Source organism: Leptonotus elevatus, chromosome 4 (assembly GCF_054856555.1).
Source record: "Leptonotus elevatus isolate MCC_2025b chromosome 4, RoL_Lele_1.0, whole genome shotgun sequence".
NCBI classification, from domain to species: Eukaryota; Metazoa; Chordata; class Actinopteri; order Syngnathiformes; family Syngnathidae; genus Leptonotus; species Leptonotus elevatus.
The window spans coordinates 17,814,544-17,840,778 of record NC_141242.1 but is presented as its reverse complement, the minus strand read 5'-3'; the positions used below and the strand labels follow the sequence as shown (position 1 = coordinate 17,840,778).

Here is a 26,235-nt window from a genome sequence, read left to right as displayed (position 1 = left end):
TAATATTTGCTTTGTTTGAGAACAGACAATGTGACTATAAGCAGTTAAAGCAATCTTTTAGTGGCAGGCTCGAACAGTTAACCAAATAAATCAAATTCACAATGGATTCAGTACTGTTCCATAACTACTCACTCATTTTGGTGGCTAGCTTGTTATGGCAATATATTCACCAATTTATACTGAAGATAAATACAATTTATAGTGTTTTATAATCCTCTTTTACACAGAGATCCCACGAAATTCCTGCATCTGACCCTCAACATTAGATGATTATTGTTTTTGATTTATTTGATCATCATCAATTGTGCTGTACATTTGTGTGCACCCGAGATTGCCTCTGCCAAATAAGGGCAATATTGCTGCACAGTTAATTTTGCACATTCTGGGAGGAGTACATGCAAAGAGCTGAATTTAGCATACAATGCAATGTATCACACAAGAAGGAGTCATGCCGTACTGTGTCACCAATGACATTACTGCTGTCAACTCTGCATTTCCTTGTCTCTGGGTCGTTTCAGCGAACTGTGACAATCGGTGCCGGCCTCCCCCAGGGCTTCTGTCCTGACTTTAAAATGCAGTGTTAAGCAGGATGCAATCCTATACATGCAATTTCCATGCACTTGGGGCAAGTCATGTCAATAAAAACATGGCAAAACCTTGCTTCCACAATGTTGAAGTGACAGATTTATTTATTTTAACTTGGTAATATATTTGTTTGCCTCTTCCACATTTTTCAGTTATTTTACTTCAAATGTTGTTATGCCCTTTGGCGTACTACACAACCATCAGATTTTTCTAAAGCGCTAAACTGTCTTTTAAATCTTGCAGTGTCCATCATCTTTACACCCGTTGCCAACTGTGCATTCAATCTTTGAGGGGCACACTCAATTTCGTGCCCGCTATTCTGCATCTTAGGAAAATAATGTGAATTTTAGTAGATCCGACGCTACACGACATGCAATTTGGAGCCAATGATTTGGGATCTTAGTCATTAAAGCCCTTAGTGTCGTTCCTATGCTGATGTCATTCCCTCTGAGGCATTTGCTCAAGACCTGTGGTTAGTCTGATACTGGCCACAACATTATGACCACATGTACGGCTCTAATCAGATCCAATACAAGAGCTGTACCAAATAGTCTACCTTTTGAAATGCTGATTTTCTAAAACAGTATTGAAAAAAAAAGCCGAAAGGCAAAGCTCTCGATTTACCGGTCGATCTACGTTCCTGTCCTCACCTATGGTCACGAGCTGTGGGTCGTGACCGAAAGAACGAGATCCCGGATACAAGCGGCCAAAATGAGTTTCCTCCGCAGGGTAGCCGGGCTCTCCCTTAGAGATAGGGTGAGAAGCTCGGTCATTCGGGAGGGACTCAGCGTCGAGCCGCTACTCCTCCACGTTGAGAGGAACCAGTTGAGGTGGCTGGGGCATCTGGTTCGGATGCCTCCTGGGCGCCTCCCTGGGGAGGTGTTCCGGGCATGTCCTACCGGCAGGAGGCCCCGGGGACGACCCAGGACACGCTGGGGAGACTACGTCTCACGGCTGGCCTGGGAACGCCTTGGGATCCCATCGGAGGAGCTGGCTGAAGTGGCTAGGGAGAGGGAAGTCTGGGCTTCCCTGCTAAAGCTGCTGCCCCCGCGACCCGACCCCGGATAAGCGGAATTGAAGACGTAACGGAACGGAAGTATTGAAAAAATAACAGCGTTTGTCTATGCTGTGCATTTTTGTCAACACCTATCATTTAGTATAAATGTTGTCGTTGCCGCAATAACTATTGGAGCTTGGTAACAAAATTCCTCAGCATTCTCTCTGAGGACTTTGTAAAGAAATAGTCAACAAATCGCTATACATCTCCCTTTCTTTTTCATTTACTCTGTCAGATTGGAGATCCTCCTCTGCTCTCACTTCTCACTATCTGTCCTAATTACTGACACTAACTTGTTTTCCTGGTACACAGCCAATATGGCAGAGGTCCGAGGGGCCACCAAACCGGCGCTGTCAGAGGCGTAGTCTGTGGCTGATGGCGGTAGAGTGCGGCCATATGCCAGCCGTCACAGCCTGGCAGAGGTCACGCAGGCATGCAGAGGCATTCATACAGTACAAGACACATGCACACTTACACAGTTATTGCATCAGCTAACTTTGCAGTGGGTATTTTTTTGTGAAAAGAAGGCACAAAAGGAGTTCTTAGAATTAAGTTCAAGTTCAAGTACCACTGATTGTCACATGTTGGTTTGCTGTTCAACAGGTTTGTGCCATCCTCAAATGGGATTTTTTCTGCACGAGAGCCCTTTGCACTGCATGTGTGAAAAAAAAAAACAGTATGTGATTATTTTTTGATTGTTAAATACTCTCTCTGTTGTTGAAGGATCTTTGTACATATATGACATATTTAAGATACTGTGATAATGTGATGACATTCACATTAAAAAAACCCTTCTTTTTTCATACATCTGGTTCAGAAGCGTGTGTGGTCGTATTTGGCAGGAGCGCTGATGAAAAATTGTGCCCCCCTTCCCTCCATAATTCATGTTGACCATTCCTCCATTAGAGCCTGCCTGGTCTACCTGAGCAAATAATTTAAAAGAAACCAACTGCAATTTTCCAAGTGGCTTTTTAATTTATGACAGACCTCAACTTAAACTGTGGCCGCCTGCAATATAAATGCTGCCAAGATCTAGTCTATTAATATTTTTAAGTAAATATTTATTCCTAGTGAATATGGACCATGCAGTTCAAATGTAAAGTTTGAAGAAGTGATATTATATTTGACCTTGCCACATTGAATACACAGCAATGCTAACAATTAAACACAATAGGACATGTCATTGTTTGTAAGCTGTGAGGCTGGTTTAAACTGCATTATTTTATTTTATGTATGATTTCTTAAATATTTAATCATGATTCAATTTGCCTATTTTGACAGCCAAATGTCTTATACTTTTTTTTTAAGTATCTGATAATTTGATAACTCATGCACCTGTCGTAAAAGAAGACTTTAAAAACTGCAGCCAGGAGGTAAAAAAAAGAATAAATAAAGAAAGAAAAACATAGTCTCAAGTGCACAATTGACAAACCCATTCAAGTTAAAAACACAACCTCATTGGCTGCTTGATGATATTGGACATTGACAACATCATACATTGTAGCAGCCATAACTTCTGTAACGAGTTAACAATAATCAATGTGCAACTCATAATGTCAAGCACGTATTGACGCTTGTTCCCAGTGCAGTCTCGTTAGGCATCCGGAGGTTAGATGGTAGACGCCTTGCTGCTGTTTGACAAGCACACTCATGTTTTTATGGATGTAATAACACTGCATAAAGCGGCAAAGCATGAGGTGTGCTACTCAACATGCAAGTGTGACTAAAGCAGAGAACAAGAGGCTGTGAAGGCTTTTTTAAATTATTTTTTTAACTCTGCTTTTTTGTGACTCCCATCTGTCTATCAAAATACTGGATGGAAAAAAAAGTCATATTTTGCCATGAAGGTGTCTTATTGTCATAAGTCAACTTCTGGATGAAGGCATCTCTTCATCTTTTTCATGCGATATGCTGGCCATGTCGTGAAGCAGATTATTCAAGCAGAAGTTGATGAGGCTGCAAAGTAAATCATGCACATTTATATTCTTGATTCTCTCCTCTTTCAAAGATGACATCTCATCCTTCTACTGTATGGTTTGTGCTTCTTTCTAACCGCACCTTTTGCCACACCTCCCAGCTATCATTGTCTTCATATATTCTTCATTGTCATAGAAAGGCAGAATTCAGGTGTAAAGATCGAATCTGTGATCTTACAAAACAGCCCCAGTATGGTCACAGAGGGAATCATACTCACACAATTTATTCCTCAGCCCTTCAAATTTCAACAAACTATAAATTTGCAGCACATGATGTAATGCACTTTGTCATCCTGCGGGCTTTGCTCTGAGTGCTATTCTCTTTATCCCGGTGTACTTTTTGCCACGAACATCATGTCTCACTTTCTTTATCCAAATGGGATTCGTGGTGTCAGCTGGTGCGATTCCCCGTCAGTGGGTGCGCTGAGCGACCATTTGTCAGTGTTGGCTGCCAGCATGAATGCAGCAAGCTGCACCAGGCTCGGAGGAGAGCAAATGTCTGATTTGTGCTCCTCTTGATATTGCAACCAAATGGGTGAGAGGGAGTGGAGGTTTTGGGCAGCAGCTCACCGGGAGATACAACAAGACAAATGGAGGAGGAAACCGATAAACTTGGTCTTATGTTTAGTACTATTTTATATCTAGCACCTTCTCATCTAGCAACATTTCCTGTGCCTTATCATTTTGCTTCTTTATAGCGACAGATGGGATTAAATGCCAGCCTCTCTTCGTACTTCAGTCAGAGCTACTATATGTCTGGTGTTATATTAGACAACCACTAATATGGAATATTCATATTTGACATATTTTAGTTTTCGTGCTTTTTTAATTTTTATAATATGACTGTACTAACATACATACAATACGGGCATACTTTTTCTCCTTACAATGTACTTGAAATTTACAGAGTGTTTGTGTATTGCACATAAGTGAAAATAATGTATTCCAAAAGTTATATATTTTTTTAAAGTAATTACACATTGGGGCATAATTCATCTGAAGGCTTTGAAGTGAAAACTATCTAAACTTTTACTTTGTAATAATTGCACTTGAGTTTGTCACTTGTCCAAGGGCACGTCGCTCTTGTACGGCAGTTTAGATCAAAATCTTTATGCATATCTGGCTTAAATTTGAGATAGCAAAATGAAGCTTGTCATATTTGATGTTACTCTCGGTGAATTCAACTCGTACACATTGAATACGTGCGCTGAAGACATTTTCCAGGTTTGAAATCATTCCATCCGGTTGATGTTGGCCTAATTTTAAGAAAAGCTACATTGACAGCTGCAGCAAGCACCAATAATCAATCAATTACCTTATTTAAGTGCGTTGGATTACAGTAATTATGCTGTCATTGACAGCTGTACAATTATGGACATCAAATTATTGCAGTTCGACTGTTATTCACTTCCGAGTTATATTTTCTTTCTGGTCTTTCTGAGGGGATGGGGCATATTGATGCCTAGCAATATGGTGAAGTGAGCCAAGGAGCTTCTTTTAAACAAAAGTAGTGCTTTACCACTATCTTATGGCCTATATTTATATTTCTAAAGCTTTTTAGGCAGTGGTGTAGTCCATTGCATACGGCATATAACCACTTCTTTTCAGTCAGCATTGCGTATACGTTTTCTCCAAGGACCACTACACCACTTTTTTTAGGAGTTTATAAAAAGCCACTTACTTGAAGCTTTTTGCTATTTGTGGCATGTTTCTATCGCTATGTGACACAAGCAGAGATCATGGTGTATTCTTTATCTTCAAGCCTATAATGATTTTTCTTTTTTTTTTAAGTGGAGCGATTCGGTTAGGTGGTTTGTTAGGGTTCGATATAGTGATGATTCGATGATGCAATGAGTTTATTGTTGTCAACTTTCCGTACCTTCAAAGATACTGTATATCTCTTCATTAAAAGACAATTTGGTAGGCATCTCAATATAATTCAAATGTTATTATTATATATTTTTGATTGCGGTTTCAGTTGTTCGCAATTCCACATGTATCCTGTTCACCAATTAGCCATCACCCCCTCCCAAGAAAGTTTACAACCCATGGCCTCTTCACACTGCGTTTGTAATCGTTGACTTTTAATGGTGCCTGTTGAACAAAGAGCGCTGCAAGCAGGGGGCCAAGCCTTGAAACGCTCTAGAAATCTGTTAAAAAGGCTCATTTGCACAGGGCCTCGTTCCCTCTGCCAAATCCCGCTAACCTCTATCTGACTTCTCTTTGCTGCCATGAACTTCCTTTCAGACATCAGACATCCACCTTTCTGACACCTCACTGTGGAGGATTGGAATCTGTCAACCCTCATGCTCTGCTAATTTGACCATTTAGACAGACAATGTGTATGAGATGCAAACATTAAGAGCAGTTTTGGTTGAACTGAACTGACATATTTGTTCAAAAAACGCATTTTATGGTTAATGCATGAGCTGTAATTGCTGCACTATATGCTCAGATTGACCGTACCGTACTGGAGGCCATTTGTTGAAATGCTGTGTGATCATGTAGGAGCGTGACACTTTATCCACATTATATTCTGACTTAAATTGGGAAATGGAGTCTGAGAAGCGTTTATCTGACCTCAAAGACAACTCTTCCCGAGCTCACCTCTCAGGATGGAAGTGGTTTATCAGGTTTATTTATTTTCTTGTTTTATTTTATTTTTTGCTTTATGTCATTAAGGTCACTTTAACCTCATGGATGGATGGATCACAGTTGGCAGCTAACATCTAAAGCGATTAAAAAACAACATAGCACTCAGTAGAGTCCAGACCTCTGCCAAGGCCAAACAAAGGTCAAGACAAAATTGTGGACCTTGTGTTGGTTTTTTGAAGTTGCCATGTAATTTTTGGACATTTTTAGTGGACAGCACGCTAAGTGTAGTCAACTTCTTGACTTTGCTACATATACTACGTATACAAGTTTAAATTTGTTGCATATCCCTTGCAAACTATGATAAACAATACGACACACACTTAAAAGAGGAAGGAGATTGGGGAAAAATTCCACTTTGCATGAAAAAGTTCATGATTATTTGCAAACACTGCACATTTGTAATTTTAAAAATAAGATTTAGTACGCTACTGAAAAAATATGATTGAAATTGGGGTCTGGTTGATGTTGACACGACTTTCATTACAGTCAAAATTGGAAGTTGTATGACTCATACACACTCTTTCAGTCGTTTTGCTAGCGGGGCGTGTGTGTGTGTGTGTGTGTGTGTGTGTGTGTGTGTGTGTGTGTGTGTGTGGGGGTGTGTGTGTGTGTGTGTGTGTGTGTGTGTGTGTGTGTGGTCTTGTTTTTTTTACATAGCCGGATCCAACAGTTAGGGATTTGACAGAGTTGTGGGGCCCACCCGTGTCCATGTGGGGCCATTTTGCTGGGCCCCACAAGTTTAGACCTCTTTTTCAGGGTCAAGACTTGGTTTTAGAGTTTAGGTTTGAATTGGGTTATGGTTGAGGTTAGGGTAAGGAATAGGGGTAGGCAATCATTATGTCAATGAGATGGCCCCACAAAGATAGTAAACTAAACTTGTGTGTGTGTGTGTGTAACTGATTCCCTCGAATACAATACAAAGCGATTATGTAATTTGTCCTCACTGTGTCCTGTGTGCTCCCTCTTCAATGCAGACAAATGTCAGCGTATGGTCATGGGATGGGCTTTGACAAATTGCTGGATATTCTCAGTTCATGCGGTCCCATGACACTGCGGATATGCTTGGTCAGTGTTTTCTAATTGGATCATTTGACCAATGTGCTCAGTTATTATTGTCTTGTGTAGTGAAGAAACACAAAGAGTTACCCATGATGCCAGGGCCGCCCCTTCCTATACGCTCATAAATCACTGTGCGTAGGGCACCACTTGGTCCTAAGGGGCAGCATACCACTGTCTTTTTTTTCTTCTTTTTTTTTATTGTCTTTATTTTCTTTTTTTAGGCAACATACGTACAACCATGCCATGCAATTGTTCAGAGAAAAAAAATGCACAAATAAAATAATAAATGAATCATTTAGCGGACAGTTTGCATTTGCCTTCCTCTCTCCTCTCATCATGACGTAACGTCACACCGCTGTCTCCCCGGGTGCTAGTGCCAAATGACTTTCCGGTCCACTGCCCACCCCCCTCCGTAGCAACAAGAATATTTTCACACAAATACATCTATTTGGCGAAATACACAATTTTGTACACAGAATATTGACCCCATGGGTCCAAAACAGCACCAAGAATCTCAGGGGCTGAGAAGCGAAAAAAGAAAAAAAAGTATGTGACGAGGCCCGAGACTCACTCACAGGTAAAAGTTGCTGCAACTGCTTGTTTGCTGTTAGTAGTTAGCAAAAAGCTAACGTATCATTGCCCCCAGGTCAAATATTGTCACAGTAAACCTTCAGTCAACATTTTCCAATATGATTTATGTTTCTGTAAACTGCAGAGCAGCGCAGTTTAAAGCAGATTTGGTGCATATGCTATGTCACTTTCTTAGTTTATGCAAAATCAGATCACAGCAAAAAAAAAAAAAAGACAGTAAAAAAATAAAAAATAATCTACCGTTGTGCTTTAAAAAAAAATCCTGCTAGTAGTTTGACTGTTTTTTCCTCACAAATATTCCCTTAAAGGATATTTGTGCAGTTTGTCACTTTTTACTCATGACTGCCACCTCTGGCCCAAACTGTAACTGCAGCATTTGTGTCAGGCTTTTTCAGGGTACACGTGCGAGTATGTGCACAATCTTAAAGCGACAGCCACACTTGACAAACAAACAAAGACACGACTTCAAATGAGCTAAGAAAAACTCTGGCCCTCCCTCAGCCGCATATCGAATCGATCCGAGAATTGCGCGCTGTAATATCGCAATATATTGCCGAATCGATTTTTTTCTAACACCCCTAATTGGGATGTTCCTTCTAATTAATTTGATGATCCATCTGTGGTTGAACTGAGGTATCACTGACTTCATTTTTATTTTTTATTTTATTTTTTTAAGTTTGAGGAAGGCCCCTTTTGTGTTTCACAGTGTAGAAAGCTTCTTTATGTCCATAGAGGCATTCTTTGTTGAGTCTGGTGTTTTTTATTTCATTTTCTTTTATGTATTTTTATTCTTGAAGAGCCTTTACTGTAACTCCATCAAACACAAGTGATGGATGAACAAGAGCAAGACCAAAAATCTTGCCAAAAGTCTGCCCAGGATGCAAACTGGGTCTGAGACCATCTTTCCGTCAAATGATGCTCTCGTTATCTTGTAGCTGTCTGCAATAACAATTCTTTCTGTATGATGTTGTTTTGTTTTCAGTATAAGGGCCAAGCCAACCTCCATGTGTTCGAGGACTGGTGTGGCTCCTCTGTAGCCCAACTCCGAAAGAATCTGCACTTCCCTCTCTACCCTCATGTAAGAAGCGTAACGCCTCTTCTGTTAATATTGTTTTTTTTTGTGGTGGTGGATCTTTTAAGGATTAATACAGTGAAACCTTACATAGGCTTATGGTTAACATTTATTTGGAATCAAGTGATTTAGTATAATATTTCCATACTGATCAGATTCGGGAAAGAACGCAAGTAGTTTGTAAATCCCTTCTGAATTACCAAATTGACATTTGCCTTGGGATTTGCAAGTGTCACTTGTTAACCCTAAGCAACGATTTAGTAAATTGTTGGGTGGTTCTAGGCAGTTTGCTGTTTTTGCTTAAAATACTTCAAGCTGTGGATGATGGGATTTTATTTGATGTCCTTGGGATTCCCATATGAGGAGATTAAAACTCATGACATCTGCCGCAGGCTGCCAGTAGCAGATTCCATCACTCATCACTGTATGATGTGCAGCATAGCCAAAGCTGCAAAATCATCCCTGCTACTAATGTGAAATGCAACGTTTTCTGTTATCCACCTTATGTTTGGAGGGGGGATTTTCATTTAATGCATATATTATGTAATCACTATATTGTAAAATGAGGTTGATGCTTTTACTGCGTAAAACAGCAAATACTGTATTACAAAAAAGAAAATCCTGACAAACACATGTTAAAATACACGCAGCCCGTTGTAAAGGCCGTCTTTGAATATACTGTATTACATTAGACAGAGAATTCCGTCTGAAAAAAAAGTCTGAAAGTCCTGAGTTCTCTTCTTTGTTTTATGCAGAACTGCATCCCTTGTTTTGGTTGCTAATCTCTGACTGGACACTCCTTCCTGATTGGAGGAGTTTAGCACACGGTCACCTTGCATTCACTCACAGGACTGTTAATGCTTTTGCTTCGATTTCTGCTTCCTGTCGCAGACAAGAACGACTTTGAAGAAGCTGGCCGTGGCTCCGAAGTGGAAGAATTACGGCCTGAGAATCTTTGGATTTCTTCACCCTTATCGTGATGGTAACCAGCTCATCTTATTAGTGAGCCCTTCGTCATGACACTGGTAGAGCTCTCTGAACGTAATCTCTCGGCAGTATCATAAAATCCCCGCTCGGCAACAGAGAAGCCTTAAAACCATATTAGATGAATTGCTGAATATTAAACTATTTACTTTGCTGTTTTTGGTCTTGTGTAGTCAAAAATCTCTACCTTTGGAGTCAAGAACACATGCCTATCAGTGAGGCAGAGTGGATAATGTTGAATATGTTAGCAATAAAATGCATTATCTTTTTGGAGATGCATTTCATAAACTCTAAAAAACACTATGGCTATTAGTCGTAGCTCAAAGGCCCTTCTCATACCATTTTAGGTACATCTGCACATAACACAATCTAATGTAACATTGCTGTGTAAAAACCCTATAATGCTAATGTTGCTTTTTTACGGAAGAGGATTATGGCCAGTGAAGAGAGAAAAAAAAAGTTTGGCAGGATTCTCACTTTATTCACAGAATTCTGACTTTAAAGTGAGAATTCTTACTTAAAAGTGAGAAAAAGTCAGAATTCTGACTTTATTCATATAATTCTGACTTTAAAGTGAGAATTCTGGCTCTTTTATGACACTGTAAGAGAGGATTATTTCTTCTCATAATGCTAACTGAAGTATCCAAAATGTCATACATCTCTCAGTATGTTATCTTCACTGCATTATATTTATAGTATTTAGTTAAGTAAAATATTTTAAAAATTAGGTTTGGTATTGGTTTATGTGCTATATATGTAATAAAAAACCATACAGTGCTGTAACAGCGACAAATAGTAAAAATATATATTTTTTTATTATTATTATATTTTGGCTGGAATATTATTAACTTTGAATGTTTTCACACTCATGAAGGCCATGTTAGTTACGGTCATAACATAAATTCATGCGAATGGCAACGTTCTGATCAGTAAACGACCTACATCCACTAGTATTGACTCACTTATTTGCTAATGTACGCACACATGAGACATATTACGTTTCCTTTCAGCTGGTCATTAGCGTTGGTCTTTAATATTGGTGGCCAAAACATGCCAACTTAAAATTAAACAATACTAATAAACTAACCACCAGAGGGTGCTGGAACTGCACAAATGGAAAACAACCTGCCTTTTTATCTCATGTGCTGCTATTAATATTGTAACATAACAACGGTATTGTGGCATTATTTAATATTGTGATATCATGATATTGCCGTTATCGTTAGATCATTATCGTTACAATGGTAAATTGATATAGATATTGACATATGTTCTCATCTGTCCTAGTCTCAATTTACTTCAAATGTTCTTCTGCACTCATAGTTTTAATGTTTGATATGTAGTAAGCCAGGTGGTATTGATATTTCTTTGGGTGGTAATCCACATGAGATGTTCTGAAAACACAAAAAGACATGTTGTCATATATATCTATGACCACGGGCTATTAAAATCTAAGAGTATTTGATACTGTATTTGAATTTACAGGGATTAGTCATCATAATTCTTCCCATTAATCAATAGTGTGCAGTTCTGGACATCTTTATTCTGTATATACTACTTAATGGATCTTCCACCATGCTTAAAATGTTGTGTATGTATATGTGTGTATCACTTTTTTGTTTTTTTTGTTTCAGGGGATTTCCAATTTTCCGTATCGTCTGATGATAATTCAGAGTTCTGGCTGAGTCTTGATGAAAGTCCTCTCAATTCCAGGCTGCTGGTCTATGTAGGGCAGGTAAGCAATCAATTGTCAAACAACACCTTCTTCATATCAACATCTCAATTACAGCTACTAAGACATGAGTTATTTGAGGCTGGCCTGGCTCAACACCGGAACAATTTCAAGTTCTTCCAGCGACAATGTCAATACTTAACTCGTGTCATCAGTAGCTGAATGAGGTGACCGTGTTGAAGTGCCCGTTATTCTCTCTTAAACTAATCCTCTCAGTCTAAATTGTCCTTTGTTTGAATTGTTATTGCTTAGCAACAATGTTCTTCAATGTTATGACTGAAAAGTGTGAAAACACCGACACACAAACACACGCACACAAATGTGATCATGTGACTATTTTGCGGTTTGATGGGTTTTTTTAACATGTGAATGGCTTTTAATGGTTCGTTTAAGAGAGCACTCAAGAAGTTGTTGTTTTTTTTGGGAGGGTGATATTGTGGAGCTCCAGCAGCTGCCGTTTGATGGAAATGGGCCATGCATATGGAATATCATCTGTTCTTTTATCAGTGCTCAGGCATACACAATAAACAGGGAGGAAACAGGGCATCTTAACCTTGTCCGTCCTAACTAATCTAATACTCACCTCGCGTCAAATGACTAACCTCCAACACAAATTTCCTTGTGAAGAATCGTTTTTCCTCCCCCCCGTTTTGCATCCAGCAACCTCTGAACGCTTGCTGACCTTCACCAATGCAAAGTCCTCGTCACATGTTGTAAATAAATGCAGTCACAATGGGAGTGACGCACGAGAGAGTAACGGTGTGACATGTCACCAGGTTCCATGGGAGCTGAGATTAATTAGCCGGTAGTAAATATTGATGTGACATTTAACAGTGGGGAAATATGATGGAGGTAATGTTGGGGAGCATTCATTTTGCCAGGGGCCGTCACACCCTTGCTCTTCTGTCTTCCGAGACTTTGCCTTCCAGATTAGTATCTTAATCCATACTCCAATCCTCATTTTATCACCCTTCTGCCTTTATCAGTACAAAAGTATAATATATTTTTTTATGTTGTTATTAAATTGTACGATGGTATAGGGGCCACATATAAATATAAATTTTGGGGGGTTGTTCGGGGGGGCAATATTCTGAGAAAATAAGTCGCAAATTTGCCACTTTATAAAGTGGGGCTCTACCTATACCTATGTTTATGCACGTACTGTACTTTCCACGTACAAGCAAACTCACACTTCAAACTAGACGTTTGTTTCAATCCTCATTTTACGCTAACAATATACGAGAGGATATTTAATGGGATCAGCATACGCAGTATTTTTTGTCCAACAATTATCGAACCATTCTTTTTGTTCACACAGACTAAATATCCATGCTGCTCATGTATAGCTTCTCAGTCAGTCAGTCTAAACACGTGCTGCATTTATACCAGCGAGTTGAGTTTGTCCTTCCGCAGATGAGTTTCTTTGTCCAAATAAAAGTGTAATTGCATCTTTGTGAGCAGTAGAAAGGAAAAGTCGTCAGACTTTCAGTAGCCATTGTGTCTTTTGTTCCTACGCACTCCAAAAATGACTGCTTTAATTAAAATGTTCTCATCAACTGGTTTCACACAAATGAAAAAACATGGTTATCTATTATGAATTGAAAATAAAATACACAGTAATGGTGTTTCAAATTGTGTCTGAGTATCAGTGCATGCATAAATTTGAGGACAACAGTATGTACCTTGAATTACTATTTTTGAATATTTTGTTTTTGTGGAATGTTGCCACGACACCAACATTTTAATTTTGATACTATGCCTGCATTAACTACCTCGATACCGGTACTGAAACAATACCATGACAAAAACTTAAAACAACTGTAAAAGGGAAGGGAAATAATGGCTGAACAGCTTTAAATGTGTTTATTTGTCGTAATTCAAAAACATATTTTATAAGGAAACTAATTACAATACTTTTAAATGACAAAAATATGAACATTTTAGAACAATTGAACACAACATATAGAATTATTTTTTTTACACACTACTGATAATCTCATTTACAGTATATCCAGTACTGTATAAAATTATTATTAAAGGATTATAAGTGAGCAGATGGACCACTGATTTTAATGAATTAAAATAGCAAAGTGATTTCACCCTCGTCATATTTCTTGTATGTCAGCTTTTATACATTGTTAGAAAGTCCACATGCTTTAGATATTTGTAGTTATTAATGCATTTGATTGAGTTTTAAGAGTTTGAAATGTCCTAGTGTCTTTGAATGCACGAAAATAGGTCAGAGCACATATCGTATTGTAGCGCGTTTTTTAATCATTCTCAGCTGTAAAATGTAAAAATACTTAAGCACTATTAATGTGAAAAGGTAAAAGCAACAAAAGTGTGTGCATCTATATGTAAATTATGCAAAGTAAGGAGTACTGCTTGTGTGAGTTCAGAGGCTTACTCTTCATGAAAATATTGGCCAAATTTCAAATAGTTTCTGTGCAGTTCATCTGTGTGCGCGTGTGCGCGTGTCAGTCTATCTGCTGCCCTCACGATTGATTCCTTTGCCTTTAAATTTACCTCCTGCCTACTCTTGTGCAAGGATGCTGCTCTCCGGTGCGTGAGGGAAATACCATACGTGCTTGCGTGTAAATATTGCTCATAAACAAACATTTGAATCTTACGCTAAAGTAATGAGCTGCACAACAATATCTTTGAGCGCCACCTTGATCACTTCCAGCCCATTAACCTTCAGCCAAGGAAAATCAAATGCACAACACATGAAATCAATTGCATTCCAATCGGATACGTGAGAACAAATTGGACATAAACACAAGAAACGTATTGCTATTTGGTACCTCTAAATTAAGTTGTTATTTCTCTACTTTAGTACTAGATTTATGTTCAATGTTGTTGCTTAAATGTGATCACATCATTTTGTTAAACAATAATAATCAGAAATGCAATCATACTTTTTTTTGTCTCCAAATTAGCGTAATTTGTATAATTGAATCATTCAGCTTCTACCACTCGATATTTTTCATTGCTGTGTAGACAAATAATACACCATGCTGTATATTTTTCATTCCCATGTACCGTTTGATGATTACATTTTCTCCTCAACTAAATTCTGCTGAGGTTCTGGTTTTATTCCATTTGGATCTGTCAAAGTTATTCAGCGTGCACTGTGCAATGTGCTGTGTTTCTCTTTTGAAACCATCAGCATGTTGTAGTCTCTTCAAGGATCATTCCTCCAGAGCCAAAAACCTGAGACGAAATTCTGATGCTCTACTTTCTGTGGTTGTCGCTGCCACAAGTGAGCTGATCAAAACATCGTGAAAACTTAAAAGTAGCCTTAGAGAGGTTGACATTTTACAGCGCATTCTCAAGTCGGTGTTAGTTATACAGCAGCTATTTAAATAACACATCTGTGACGGGTCTGCACACTGCCCTGGGATCAGTGCTTTGCTGATGGAATTCTCAGAAGGCATACGGACTCGTCTCCAGCAACCCTTTTCAATTATTTTTGCTCCACAGTGGAGTTCAGATTTTGGTCGTTAACAATGAATGGACCTTCCGCCTTCACTGACCGCTACCATTGCAGATATCACATCCATGCGATTTGTAACAAAGGGTTTAGAATCTGTTTTACTTTGCATATGCAAATTGATGGTCACAGGGAAAAACATACCCACGCATTCTTTCTATCTTCTTAAGCATCCTCCTTAAACACGAGAGATGCTGATGCTGTATTATTGATGGTTAGCACGGTGTTAGTGTATTCCCCGGCATCCACTGAGTCGTACTCTGCTCTTCCTGTCCATATTTCTTCTATTTGTCAAATCCCCTCCATTATCGACTACCACCTCTGATTCTCGTCTTGGCTTGTCTCTTACAGTTGGGAACAGAGTGGACCGCTCCAGGCGAGTTCAACAAGTTCAGGTCTCAGTCCTCAAAGTCTGTGCAGTAAGTATCTGTGACATGCTCCTTTTTTTTCCCCCTAGCAGCCGATTTACTCCTTCTACAAACTATAAAGCAACAAAATGTTAACTTTTGCCTTGTATCAACAGCAGTCAAAAGTAGTAAGTGGCTGCCACAAATGTCTGAATGTACATTGCTAAGCCTAGGTATATATTTTAATCTTAATCTCTTTTGAGGAATACTTTTTGACGCTATCACAGCCAAAGTTGACCTTTTAATTAGAGGTGGACCAATATGTTTTTTTTTCAGGGTCGATACCCATTATTAGTAGTCAAGGAGGCTGATAACTGATATTTGGAGCTGATATTCACTTTGACTAAAATGGAAAATATTGGCATAATAATAATACAAACTCCAATTCCCAACTTTGTTGAAATGTCTTTAGACTTATTTTTATTGAACAACTTTACATACTAGCAAGTTGTTAGTTGTTGAATGTATTATTATTATTATTATTATTATTAATAATAATTATTATTTAAAATACTAAGAACATGTTCAGGGATCTCCCAGGGTCATCAGCATGTCTTAAAAAGTTAAATGAAAACTTAAACAAGTAAATAGTTCCCAATTGTTTTTTTGTTTTTGTTTTTTACATTAAATAAAGTTGACCAACATTTCAAAATATCTGAAACTTAGTTTACTTAGGTTTATTTTCAAACAAGTAACAAGTTTACAGGGTCGTGAAGTTAACATGGTTTTAAATTGATCCATTATCGGCTATAATTAAAAAATGCCGATACCAATATCCGTCAAAATACTGAATATTGGCACCGATAATCTTCCTGGCTAATAATTGGTATGTTCCTACTTTCAATTTAATGTTAACTTAGACCTAGGTTTCACAATCGGAACTGTTTTGCCGTTTATATTTAACAACCAGGCTGTTAATGACTACACATATTTTGCCAAGTTCATTTAAATAAACATCCAGCAGAACCCTCTGATTGATTGCTAGGAGTTCAAATAAATAGCAATTTTGTATATGACATACTTGTTTTGTTACAATACTTTTAAAGTAGTAATGTTTTTTTTAAAGAGTATTCCTGCGGCACCTTGCATAATCACCAAAGTAATTCTTCCAAGGGATTCCATTAACTGTACAAAGTGTGCCTATATGTTGGGGTATATTTTGTTTTAAAATGGAGCCCTTTTCAAATCTGTGGTGGACGATGGCACGGTGAGAAGAGGGCTCGCTACCGCGCTGCTGTGTACCGCCCACCCATCCTTTCAATTAATATCATCAAGTGCAAGGCGATTCCACTGTCATGTCAGCAAGCATCATGTGCCGCAACTTGAATCCACTGGGAGAAAAATTGGTTATAAGGTGACTTCAGTTGAATTTGCCTTCGTGTGAAAGGGGAAGGGCTTCAAAGAATGCCGTGAAAGACCCGAACATAATTAGACACCATCTTGTTTGATGTTCTTCTTTGTGGGCGTGTGTCGAAGAGTGTATATTCATGCTTGTTAACTAATATATCCTCTTAAGGTTATTATATCACAAATGCAGCCGTGTTGGTAATAGCTTTGTCTGAGTTCCGACTGCCGCTGTTCTCATTTAATGGAGCAGCAGAAAGGTCAGCAAGTGCATTTGATAAGGTCAGGGTTGATTTGGTGTCACTGTGACTCAAAGGGAAATGGCCATACCAGCATCCGCCGTGCTTTGTGTGATGTTCACGTGTTTCATTTGCAGTCGGTCACCCATTACAAGAGCTTTATTCAGCATCCAAGACTTTGACCTTGCTAATTGATCATCAGCAGTGCATCGTCCCAATTCTTTTGATAAAGTAATACCCTTTCAGAATCACATCCATTTTCTTATGGCAATGTTAGATTTTATTAGTAGACTACTGGGAGCCATTTAGAAACCATTCTTCTGTGTTCAACGTAAATTGGTACACCCCCATTGAAAAGTAAATTTTTAGACTCACATGGGGTTTTATAATTATTATTATTATTATTATTTATTTTATAAAATTCAGAAATGCCAGACTTGTGCTCAGTCTTGCAACATAGCAATAACACATACAATGAATTGAGTTTCTTTTTCTGTGTGTATTTTGTTGAATATATGACGTTAAAATATTGAATTTGAAAGAAAAATACAGGTTTTGTAAGACGTTTGTTGGTATATACTCCTTTTATTGTTAGTGCTGTATTTGCATTCTTCACTTTTGGTGAGGATCTGAATAAGGGGCAAAGGCAAGAATTTTGTCAATATGGCATCAATAGAACAGTCCAACCTTCAGAATCATGGACTAGAAAATGAGCCATCTCATCTAGAAACAGCCTATCAGTGTGTCAAACAAACATGAAAATGGCATGCCACATTAAAAAAAATAAAAAAATTCCCATCAGTTCACCTTTGTGGAGTTCTGACATTCTAGATGTATATTGTCATTACAGAGTTGCTCCAAAAAGCAAGCATAATGATGTAAGGCATACTTTTATGACTTTTGCACAGTACATTGTGTAATTGCAGTTACGTTCAACTCGGTCGTTCGCATGCACAGCAGGACTAATTAACATGCAAGCACACATTCTTCTTCAAATTTGATGGGATAGCAATGACAATTAGCAGTACTCACTTCATAAATTTCTGTCTTTGCATCCAAAAGTGTGTATGAAAAAACTAATCAGACATTTTATATCAAGGCAGAACAGAGTGCAGTGAGCAGCATTCAGAAAATGTAATCAAGAAAAAAAAAAAAACTTTCTGTGAGGTTTTCAGTTTCTTTTGTCATGCTTTGCAGCGTGGTCACGGATCATTGGCGTTGCACAGCAGCTGCAGTTAAGAAAACAGTGACTAATGGCTTCTGTAGGCCTAAATCATATTGTCAGGGCATGAAGCATTGTGTGGTTGAGGGCTTCACTAGAAACAATTCACTCGCCTGTCAGAAGTCTCATAGATGCAGGTCTCAAACCATCGCCACCCACTGCGCCCCCACACACGCTCATACACACAACTGGCCTCCTTACTATATTAAATGTAATAAATGGGATGAATGTAGCGTTATTGTCGCCCGAGATCTTAGATAAGAAAGGAAGAAAGTGGAGGGAATATACTATGCTTCAGCCATGTTCTCAAAGTGGAGCATAGTGTGAGCATGGGGGAAATAAACATGTGCATGCGTATGCATCTCAATGTTCCCCGCAGATAGGCCATGCGTATCGTCTCGTTAACGTGGAGACAACCTTGATTGTCTCAGTGGAGAACACAGGGAAGAAACCAGCACTAGTTTTCATCCAGGGGAAAAATCCATAGAGAAGTTTAATTTGATAGATGTATGGATGGACTTTGATGACTTGGATACAATTGATTAATCACTCAATTATTGTGAGATAGCCCTCATGCCTTATGCCTAATTACCAGGGGTGTAAATCTCTCCAATCAAGACGATTCGATACGCATCTCGATACATGGGGTGCGATCCGATACAAGGACGGTTCAATTTTAAAATGGGCCGATTCGGTTGGGTTCGATTCAGTTCATTTGATTACTCAACAATTAGTCAATCGTCAAATTAATTTATAATTACTTTTGTTACTCCATTAATCGTTTGAATATCTTGTTCAGTGGTGGCCAAGTCCGGTCCTCGAGAGCCGCTATCCAGCCTGTGTCTCCCTCCTTCAGTGCAGCTGAATCTAGTGATCAGCTCATCAGCAAGCTTTGCAGAAGCCTGATAACAATCCTGATCATGAATCAGGTGTGTTAGTGGAGAGAAACATGGAAAACAGGCTAGATAGGAGCTCTCGAGGACCGAACTTGGCCACCCCTGATGTTGTTTAATTTAAAATGATCTAAATCGTGTAACTTGCAAACATCTGCTTTTATTTTGGAAAACAGTGAGCAACACGTTTGCATGTTCTGACATGCTACAGACCAAATTAGTAACTCAGTCTTTTAAAATGCTGTTTTAACATGCATTTGCCAATCTATGCCGGCTCATCAAGCGTGTACGTGCATCTGCCACACTCGCGGTTAACAGTCTTTGTACATAACAACACTTTTTTCCAGCATTCCATTATTCATATAAAATAAACATCTCTTCTATACTTTGGACATTAAACTTGCCGAAGCACGTTGTGAATCTTGTCCGCGTAACCGCGCCTCCATTCAACTTTCGTCCCAAACTATCTGACGTCGCTTAACTGTGACAAGTCTCGCGTGACTTTTTTTTTTGTCACCCACGCCAAAAAAACTGGTCTCCCGGACGAAGTCTCGCGTGACTTAATAGAGTCAAGGAAATGCAGTTTCAACAGCTCGCTTGTGAATAATATTCTTTAATTCTCATGGCATTGAATCAATCACAACTGAACTGTTTTGGTTGTTTTATAATAAAAAATCAGCAACATAAAATCGATTTATAACGTCTTGACCGGGCCATCGGCCGGTTCAAGCTATTTTTAGACCGATTCATTAGTCCGTGTGCTGACGCACTAGCATCGTTAAACTCAAAACCTTTGCTACAACCCCTACTAATTACTGAAAATGTTTCCTACAATTGTATTGTTTCCTCTTTGTGGGAAACGTTTTGGGAAGGCCCTTTTCTGTTCCATATCTGTGTGCTATCGCTTGCAGCACGATCCAGAAAAGAATGCCCGGACATTATTTCCAAATAATGCATGTACTGGCAATTCTATACATATAGTGTTCTATCATCAAGTGGAAAGAGAGAGGGAAAGTATTCAACCTCCCATAAAGAGGTCGGTGTGTATGTGCAAAGTTTCCGGCATGTAGAAGTCGCTGCTGTGGTGGGCCTGGAATGAGGACAGGTTTCTCCATTTGGCCAATCTGGCGGCCTCAGCGGCAAGCACACGGCGCGAGAGTATATGTCTCTGTGTGTGGAAGTCATAAGAGGAAAAGATGATTGTCTTCTTAAAAGCAGAACGTTTGATACGTCTCGTTGAATTTTTTTTTATCTGAAAGCATGCATTTTCAAAAGATTCCTTTGCTGTTTTTGTGTTTCGAAGTCAATGACTGCGAAATGAAGTGATGGTTTGGCAGCGTCCGCTTGGGGTCACAGGCGACACTTTAGCAGTCAGATGAGGAACCCAGATAAGCCAGACAACACTATCTCTGTTCTCTGACACAGCAGTTGGAGCCTCGGGCTGTGTGGGCATGATTGACTATTAGCGGAGAATTTTCTATGTGTTGAATACTAACCTTGCATCTGATTCTTCATTTATGCAACACGGTGGGATGGGATTGACAATTAGCTGACGATGTCAGGGAATATTTTGTAAAACATATTGGAAAGCAATTACCACTAACTGAATCCTGAGCTAGACTAAAGGGGGGAAATGCAATCATTTGATAGGCGTTTGGAAGCATGGTGGATTTTGCATGTTCCTGTTCATGAAGTGAAAGCAAAAAGCGCTACTAAAATGAAAAAACGTTTGTACGATTTTCTAATTTATTGCGATGCAGATGCATAAATTTCCTTCACTGGTGTGTTTCTATCGTGTTCAATTCAAAGTCATCTGTTGAATAGACTGAAGGTGTTGATTCCGTTTCGCATTCTTCTGTTCTGCTCTCTTCTCTTTAGCCTGCATGTTATGGCTCATGTTGTGAGTCTGATGACACATATCACAGTGTGTGACCGTATGCGTATGTGCAATCCGAATGTCTGGCGGCTCTTGATGTGCATCTCTTGAGCTGTGAAAGACCGCGTGACGTCTGGTTGGAAGTAACACACAAAGATCACCACAAATGAACGTGGTCAGATGTAATTAGAGACTGTTCTCGTAGTGGCAAGTTGTTTGTCTGAAAGCGACTTATATGTAGCAGTGTAAACAGTTATGGAAATATCGCCGATGTACTGAGGTGGCTTAAGAATGTGGTACAAATAGACATATACACACATATACAAATAACCTCTATGATGATAAAAACAATAAATAGGTTTACATTTTTAAATCAGCGATAAGTTTTCAACCAGGAGTATGAAACTTTTATTTTTATGAAACTGTAATACAGTCGACTTGTTCATCATACAGTATGTGGAATCGATTTAAGAGTGAGCTCAAAATTAGTACATTAAGCAATTCTACATAAATCATCATGTTCTGATTTTTTTTCCGTTTCCATGAATTTAAACATAATATATTCCAAACTCGGAGTGCACCCGACCCCTTTGGCCCCTCCCACAGGTAGTGAGCCCTTGGTAAGGGGGACCCACATTGCAGGGCCCCATGGGTGCAGGTCCGGCCATCAGACGCTCGCCTTCCAGCCCCACCTCAGGTCTGGCTCCAGAGGGGGCCCCCGGTGTCCTGCACCCGGGCAAGGGAAAAGGAAATCCATTTATGTCACTCGTCATAAGGTGTCTTTTGAGTCATGCTTTCTCTGGTCCCTCACCTAGGACCTGTTGCCATGGGTGACCCTGCCAGGGGCTTAAAGCCCGAGACAACATAGTTCCTAGAATCATGGGGCATACAAACCTTTCCACCGCTGCTCACAGCCCCTCCGGCAAAAAAAGACAAACCTACAGAGACTTTGGAGACATTTTACTTTTTTTTCTTTTTTTTTTTTACTGAGAAGCTTACATTTTGCACATTTATTTAACACCATCAAAAACGTAATCGGCGGGACCTCTTTTTTGTGTGCGATTAATTTTTCCAAAAAGTCTTGAATATAACCGGATCGTACGAGAACTGAAGCAATGTTGACCATAGCAAATAAAGTAAATCCAAGTGAAATATCAAATCATATGAAAACAAGGACATAAAACCAACATTTCACTGTATTGTAGAAGGTATACAAAGGCAATTTCAGATGAACATCAATATATTTTGCACTGCACATGCATCTAGATTTGCAACAAGAGTATTGAACAATTGAGCAATTAGAAATGGTTCCTTTGTTTTAAGGAAAACAGTAGCTCTGCCCTCCTGATATTGTTGATGTTATTCTGGTGTTCATTAAGTGTCATCAGAGGTATATTAGCATACTTAGTCTTATTGATGAGTTTTCCTTTCCAGTGACCTTGATACACTGTTATAGTTGTAGTGGCGCATGATAATATTGCTTCTCACTTATGCAAGACCCCCTGGTGATATAGGCAGTCATACTAGCACTCATAGTGGCCAGGAATCCAAAATCTGAGTAAGAAAAGCTGAATCAGAGGTGTGTTGAAATTTGTTTCCGTTAATACTCTATTCGGATGATAATGTTTGGTAAATTGGATGTATAGTTGCGGATATAGGCAGACAGGAATGTACGAGAGCCACATTGAGAGAAAGCAAAGACAAGATATAAGTGAGGATGAAGTGAAGGGAGTGGAGGGGATGGAGCAGCGCAGATATATGGAAGCTGCAGGGGAGAGTCCTCTGGATTAAAGGGATGCATGAGAAATGGATTGAAGTGAGAGCACGGGGAGAAGAAAAGTGAAGTTTGTGCATCTCCTTGGGGCAGCTACAAACACTGCTGTCATTACTGTCGTAGACGAGGACGCAAACAATCAAGGGCTGGGGTGGCAAGTTAGATAGCATTAATTAGAAACGGAGCTGCTAAAGGAAAATGAGGAAATTGCTGAGGCCGGAGGACACTTTGGAAATGTGTGGTGACGGGAGAGCAACCAAAAGACAGCTGCTGTTTTGGGGTTGTTGTTTTTTTGCAAAGGCAGAAAGTATATTGTGTCATGGAACACTCTGTTGTGTCTTTTTTACTGCTCTGGTTTAGGGATGCATAGTATGTGTTGTGTGTTGTGTGTCACGGTGGGTCAAAGTGTCCCCATGACCTATGCTTTATTTTGTTTTTATCTTTGGCAGTAGCAGTCGAGCAGCTGTCTTTAAAATGTCTCTCAGCTAAGAAACAAAACTTTTAGTACCATTAGCCGCATTTCCACCGCAGGAACTTTGGTGGTGAATTCACGGGGCCAGGCCCGTATGTACGCGTCTCCATTGTTGGAGTCTTCCCAACCGGGCCATATTTACAGGAACTTACGGGGACGAGCGGAGGTCCTATTCGAGGGTAGGTACTCCGCCGGACCGATAAACTCCCGATCGGGCTTTTGTGCTGATTGGCTAAAAAGGATTTAGTATAAAAAAATATCTTGCCTTCATGTGCAACGATGATGCAATCTCGGCTTTAGTCTCTTCCACCAAAACAATTCTCTTGCTTATTTTCGTTCCACTCGACTGTTAGCCTTTTCAAACTCTTCATCTAGACGCGTCTCTTCTCACTCAAACCATCCATCCACGCCAAGTACATAAAAAAAAAAAAGCTGAAAAAAACAGCAACCGCCACAAGTTTTTCTCTTCCCTTGTTGTGATTTTTGTCGCGCGGTGCTTTGGTGACGTCACGGGAGAAACCGTCGGACGGCGTTTACCTGTCGATCGAAACTCGTGACGTTGCGAAATGGGTCGTACTCCGCAGTGGAGGCACAGCCACAAGAGGACGGTTCCTGTGAAAGTCCCTACCCCCCTCCCCATACACGAAAGTTCTGCGGTGGAAACGAGGCTACTGACTACACTTGTTGGTCAGCTTCTAAGTCCATCTTTTTATCCTCCTTATAATATTGCTTTTGACACCTCAGCAAAGCTTGCAAGATCAACCTCAAAGCATTTCAGTTCCAATTAAACCAGAAAACAAGTGTGACGGCTCCTCAGCACATTTCTTGTTTTCAACAGTGGGACTTTGCGGGGCTTCTTGCCAATAGCTTGGCTTCACTTTGCCTTCTTCAAGGAATCCAAAGAAATTGTAGAATTTAATCCATTGGTGCTGGACTGCAAAACCAGTTTATTGGTGTCACAGATTGATCCCCATGCAAAACAAACGTGAATCAGTTCTCAGAAACAGTGATCACACAAATACTTTTCAGTTGATACTTAAGCCTTTTAGAAGAAGAAAAAAAACGAAGAAAAAAAACATTTAAATATACTCCAACGTTATAAGTAGAAAAACTGACTACAAATGGTAGTCCATTTTCCATTTTCTACTTTTCTGGATTACAGCCTGGGTGAATGAAGAAAGACTCCAAATTAAGCAAATTACTCCGGAAATTAGACTTTTGTTCTGCGTCCTCTTCTGCTCTATAGTCACATGTGAATAGCTATTCTTCTCCTCTCTCGTCTTTCACTTGCCCTTCACTTGTTCTTTTGTGTTTTCCTTCTCTGGCACAGAGCTGTGAATCAAATCATGTCTCAGTGAGATTTATTCATTGTAAGTTCTTTCTTTGTTTCTGCCGTTCACCGCTCCTCCTTCATCTTTCTTCCCACTCGTTTGTGTGTCTTCATTATATTCAGCCCAATCTGTCACTGGAAGGCTGGTGAAAACATTATTTTCACACGCACGCACGCACGCACACACTGAATTCAAATGTTACATTGCTATGTGATAATATTTTAAATGTTAGAAAAATTATGTATAACAAAACAAAATACATATCTGTAATGTTTGGCCTGATCACCACTCTGCATCTCTCATTATATTTTACTTGTTGTATTATTTCCATATAATGTCAGCACACGCTCTATTTGCAAACATGAAATTGTAAAGTATGAAATTGTAAAGTATGAAAAGTACAAACGTACAGTGAATCTTTACACTCACCAAAATATTTCATTTAACACAAATCTGCCAAATAAACCTTTTATAATATGTACTCATTAGTCTAAAAAAGCCTATTTATTTGAAATGCATAATCCTCAGGTTTATGTATTTAGTATTTATTAGGTATAATTACTCTAAATTAATAATAATGAGAGTATTTATTTAAAATACATAAAGTATATTGTTTGAATTGCATAATAATCAGGTTGCCTATGCACACTAAATGTGCTTTTATGTAAAAAAACAAAAAAAAAAAAACAACAACAACTGGCAAAACAATGTCCATTTAAAAAAAAATATACAAAAAATAATAATTTAAAAAATATATATATATATATATATTATTTTACATTTTTATTTTGGGGGATGAAACTGAATGTTCTAACTAATTATACTTTGTTAATACTAAATACGTAAACTTGAGGATTATGCATTTCAAATAAATAGGCTTTTTTAGACAAATGAATATGGACAATGCCAGCCACCCTCTTCACACTGTCATCAGCACCCAGAGGAGCCTGTTCAGTGAAAGGCTGCTGCTCCTCAAGTGTCAGACTAACAGACTCAAGAGCTCTTTTGTCCACCACACCATCGTACTCTACAACTCCTCACTTGAGGGGAGGAGAGTGTAGAGTACACTACACTACACAAAAATGTACACTTTATTCAATGTGCAATAACCTAGTCTCTGGTGCAATAACCTTATTCATTTATTTATGTATTTATTTATTGTAATTTTTAAAAATGTTCTTCATCTGTGTGATGCTCTTCCTGTGCATGCCTATCTGCTCTTATTGCTGCTGAAAATGTCAATTTCCCAGAAAGAGTCATCCCAAAGGGATCACAGAAGTCAAGTCTAAGTCTAAGTTTTATTTAGTAGGTTTGTGTTAATATTATCTAAAAAAACAAACTTTTTTTTTTTTTTAAGTAAATGGGAATTTGTTATGCACAAAAATTACATAAATGTTAAGTTAGGCTTGAAATATTTAAATATATGAGTGTACAGAAAGAAATGACATGTTTGATATTATCCATCCATCCATT

At 38.9% G+C, this 26,235-nt stretch overlaps 1 protein-coding gene across 1 annotated transcript in view; it reads left to right on the top strand.

The window, feature by feature from the left end:
• Positions 1 to 26,235, top strand: part of b4galnt4a (beta-1,4-N-acetyl-galactosaminyl transferase 4a) — a 137,134-nt gene that overhangs the window by 84,227 nt on the left and 26,672 nt on the right. The window contains exons 4-7 of the mRNA XM_086073967.1: positions 8,906 to 9,001; positions 9,887 to 9,977; positions 11,614 to 11,714; positions 15,556 to 15,623. Coding sequence (XP_085930093.1) covers positions 8,906 to 9,001; positions 9,887 to 9,977; positions 11,614 to 11,714; positions 15,556 to 15,623 — 356 coding nt within the window. The remainder of the gene's footprint in view (positions 1 to 8,905; positions 9,002 to 9,886; positions 9,978 to 11,613; positions 11,715 to 15,555; positions 15,624 to 26,235) is intronic.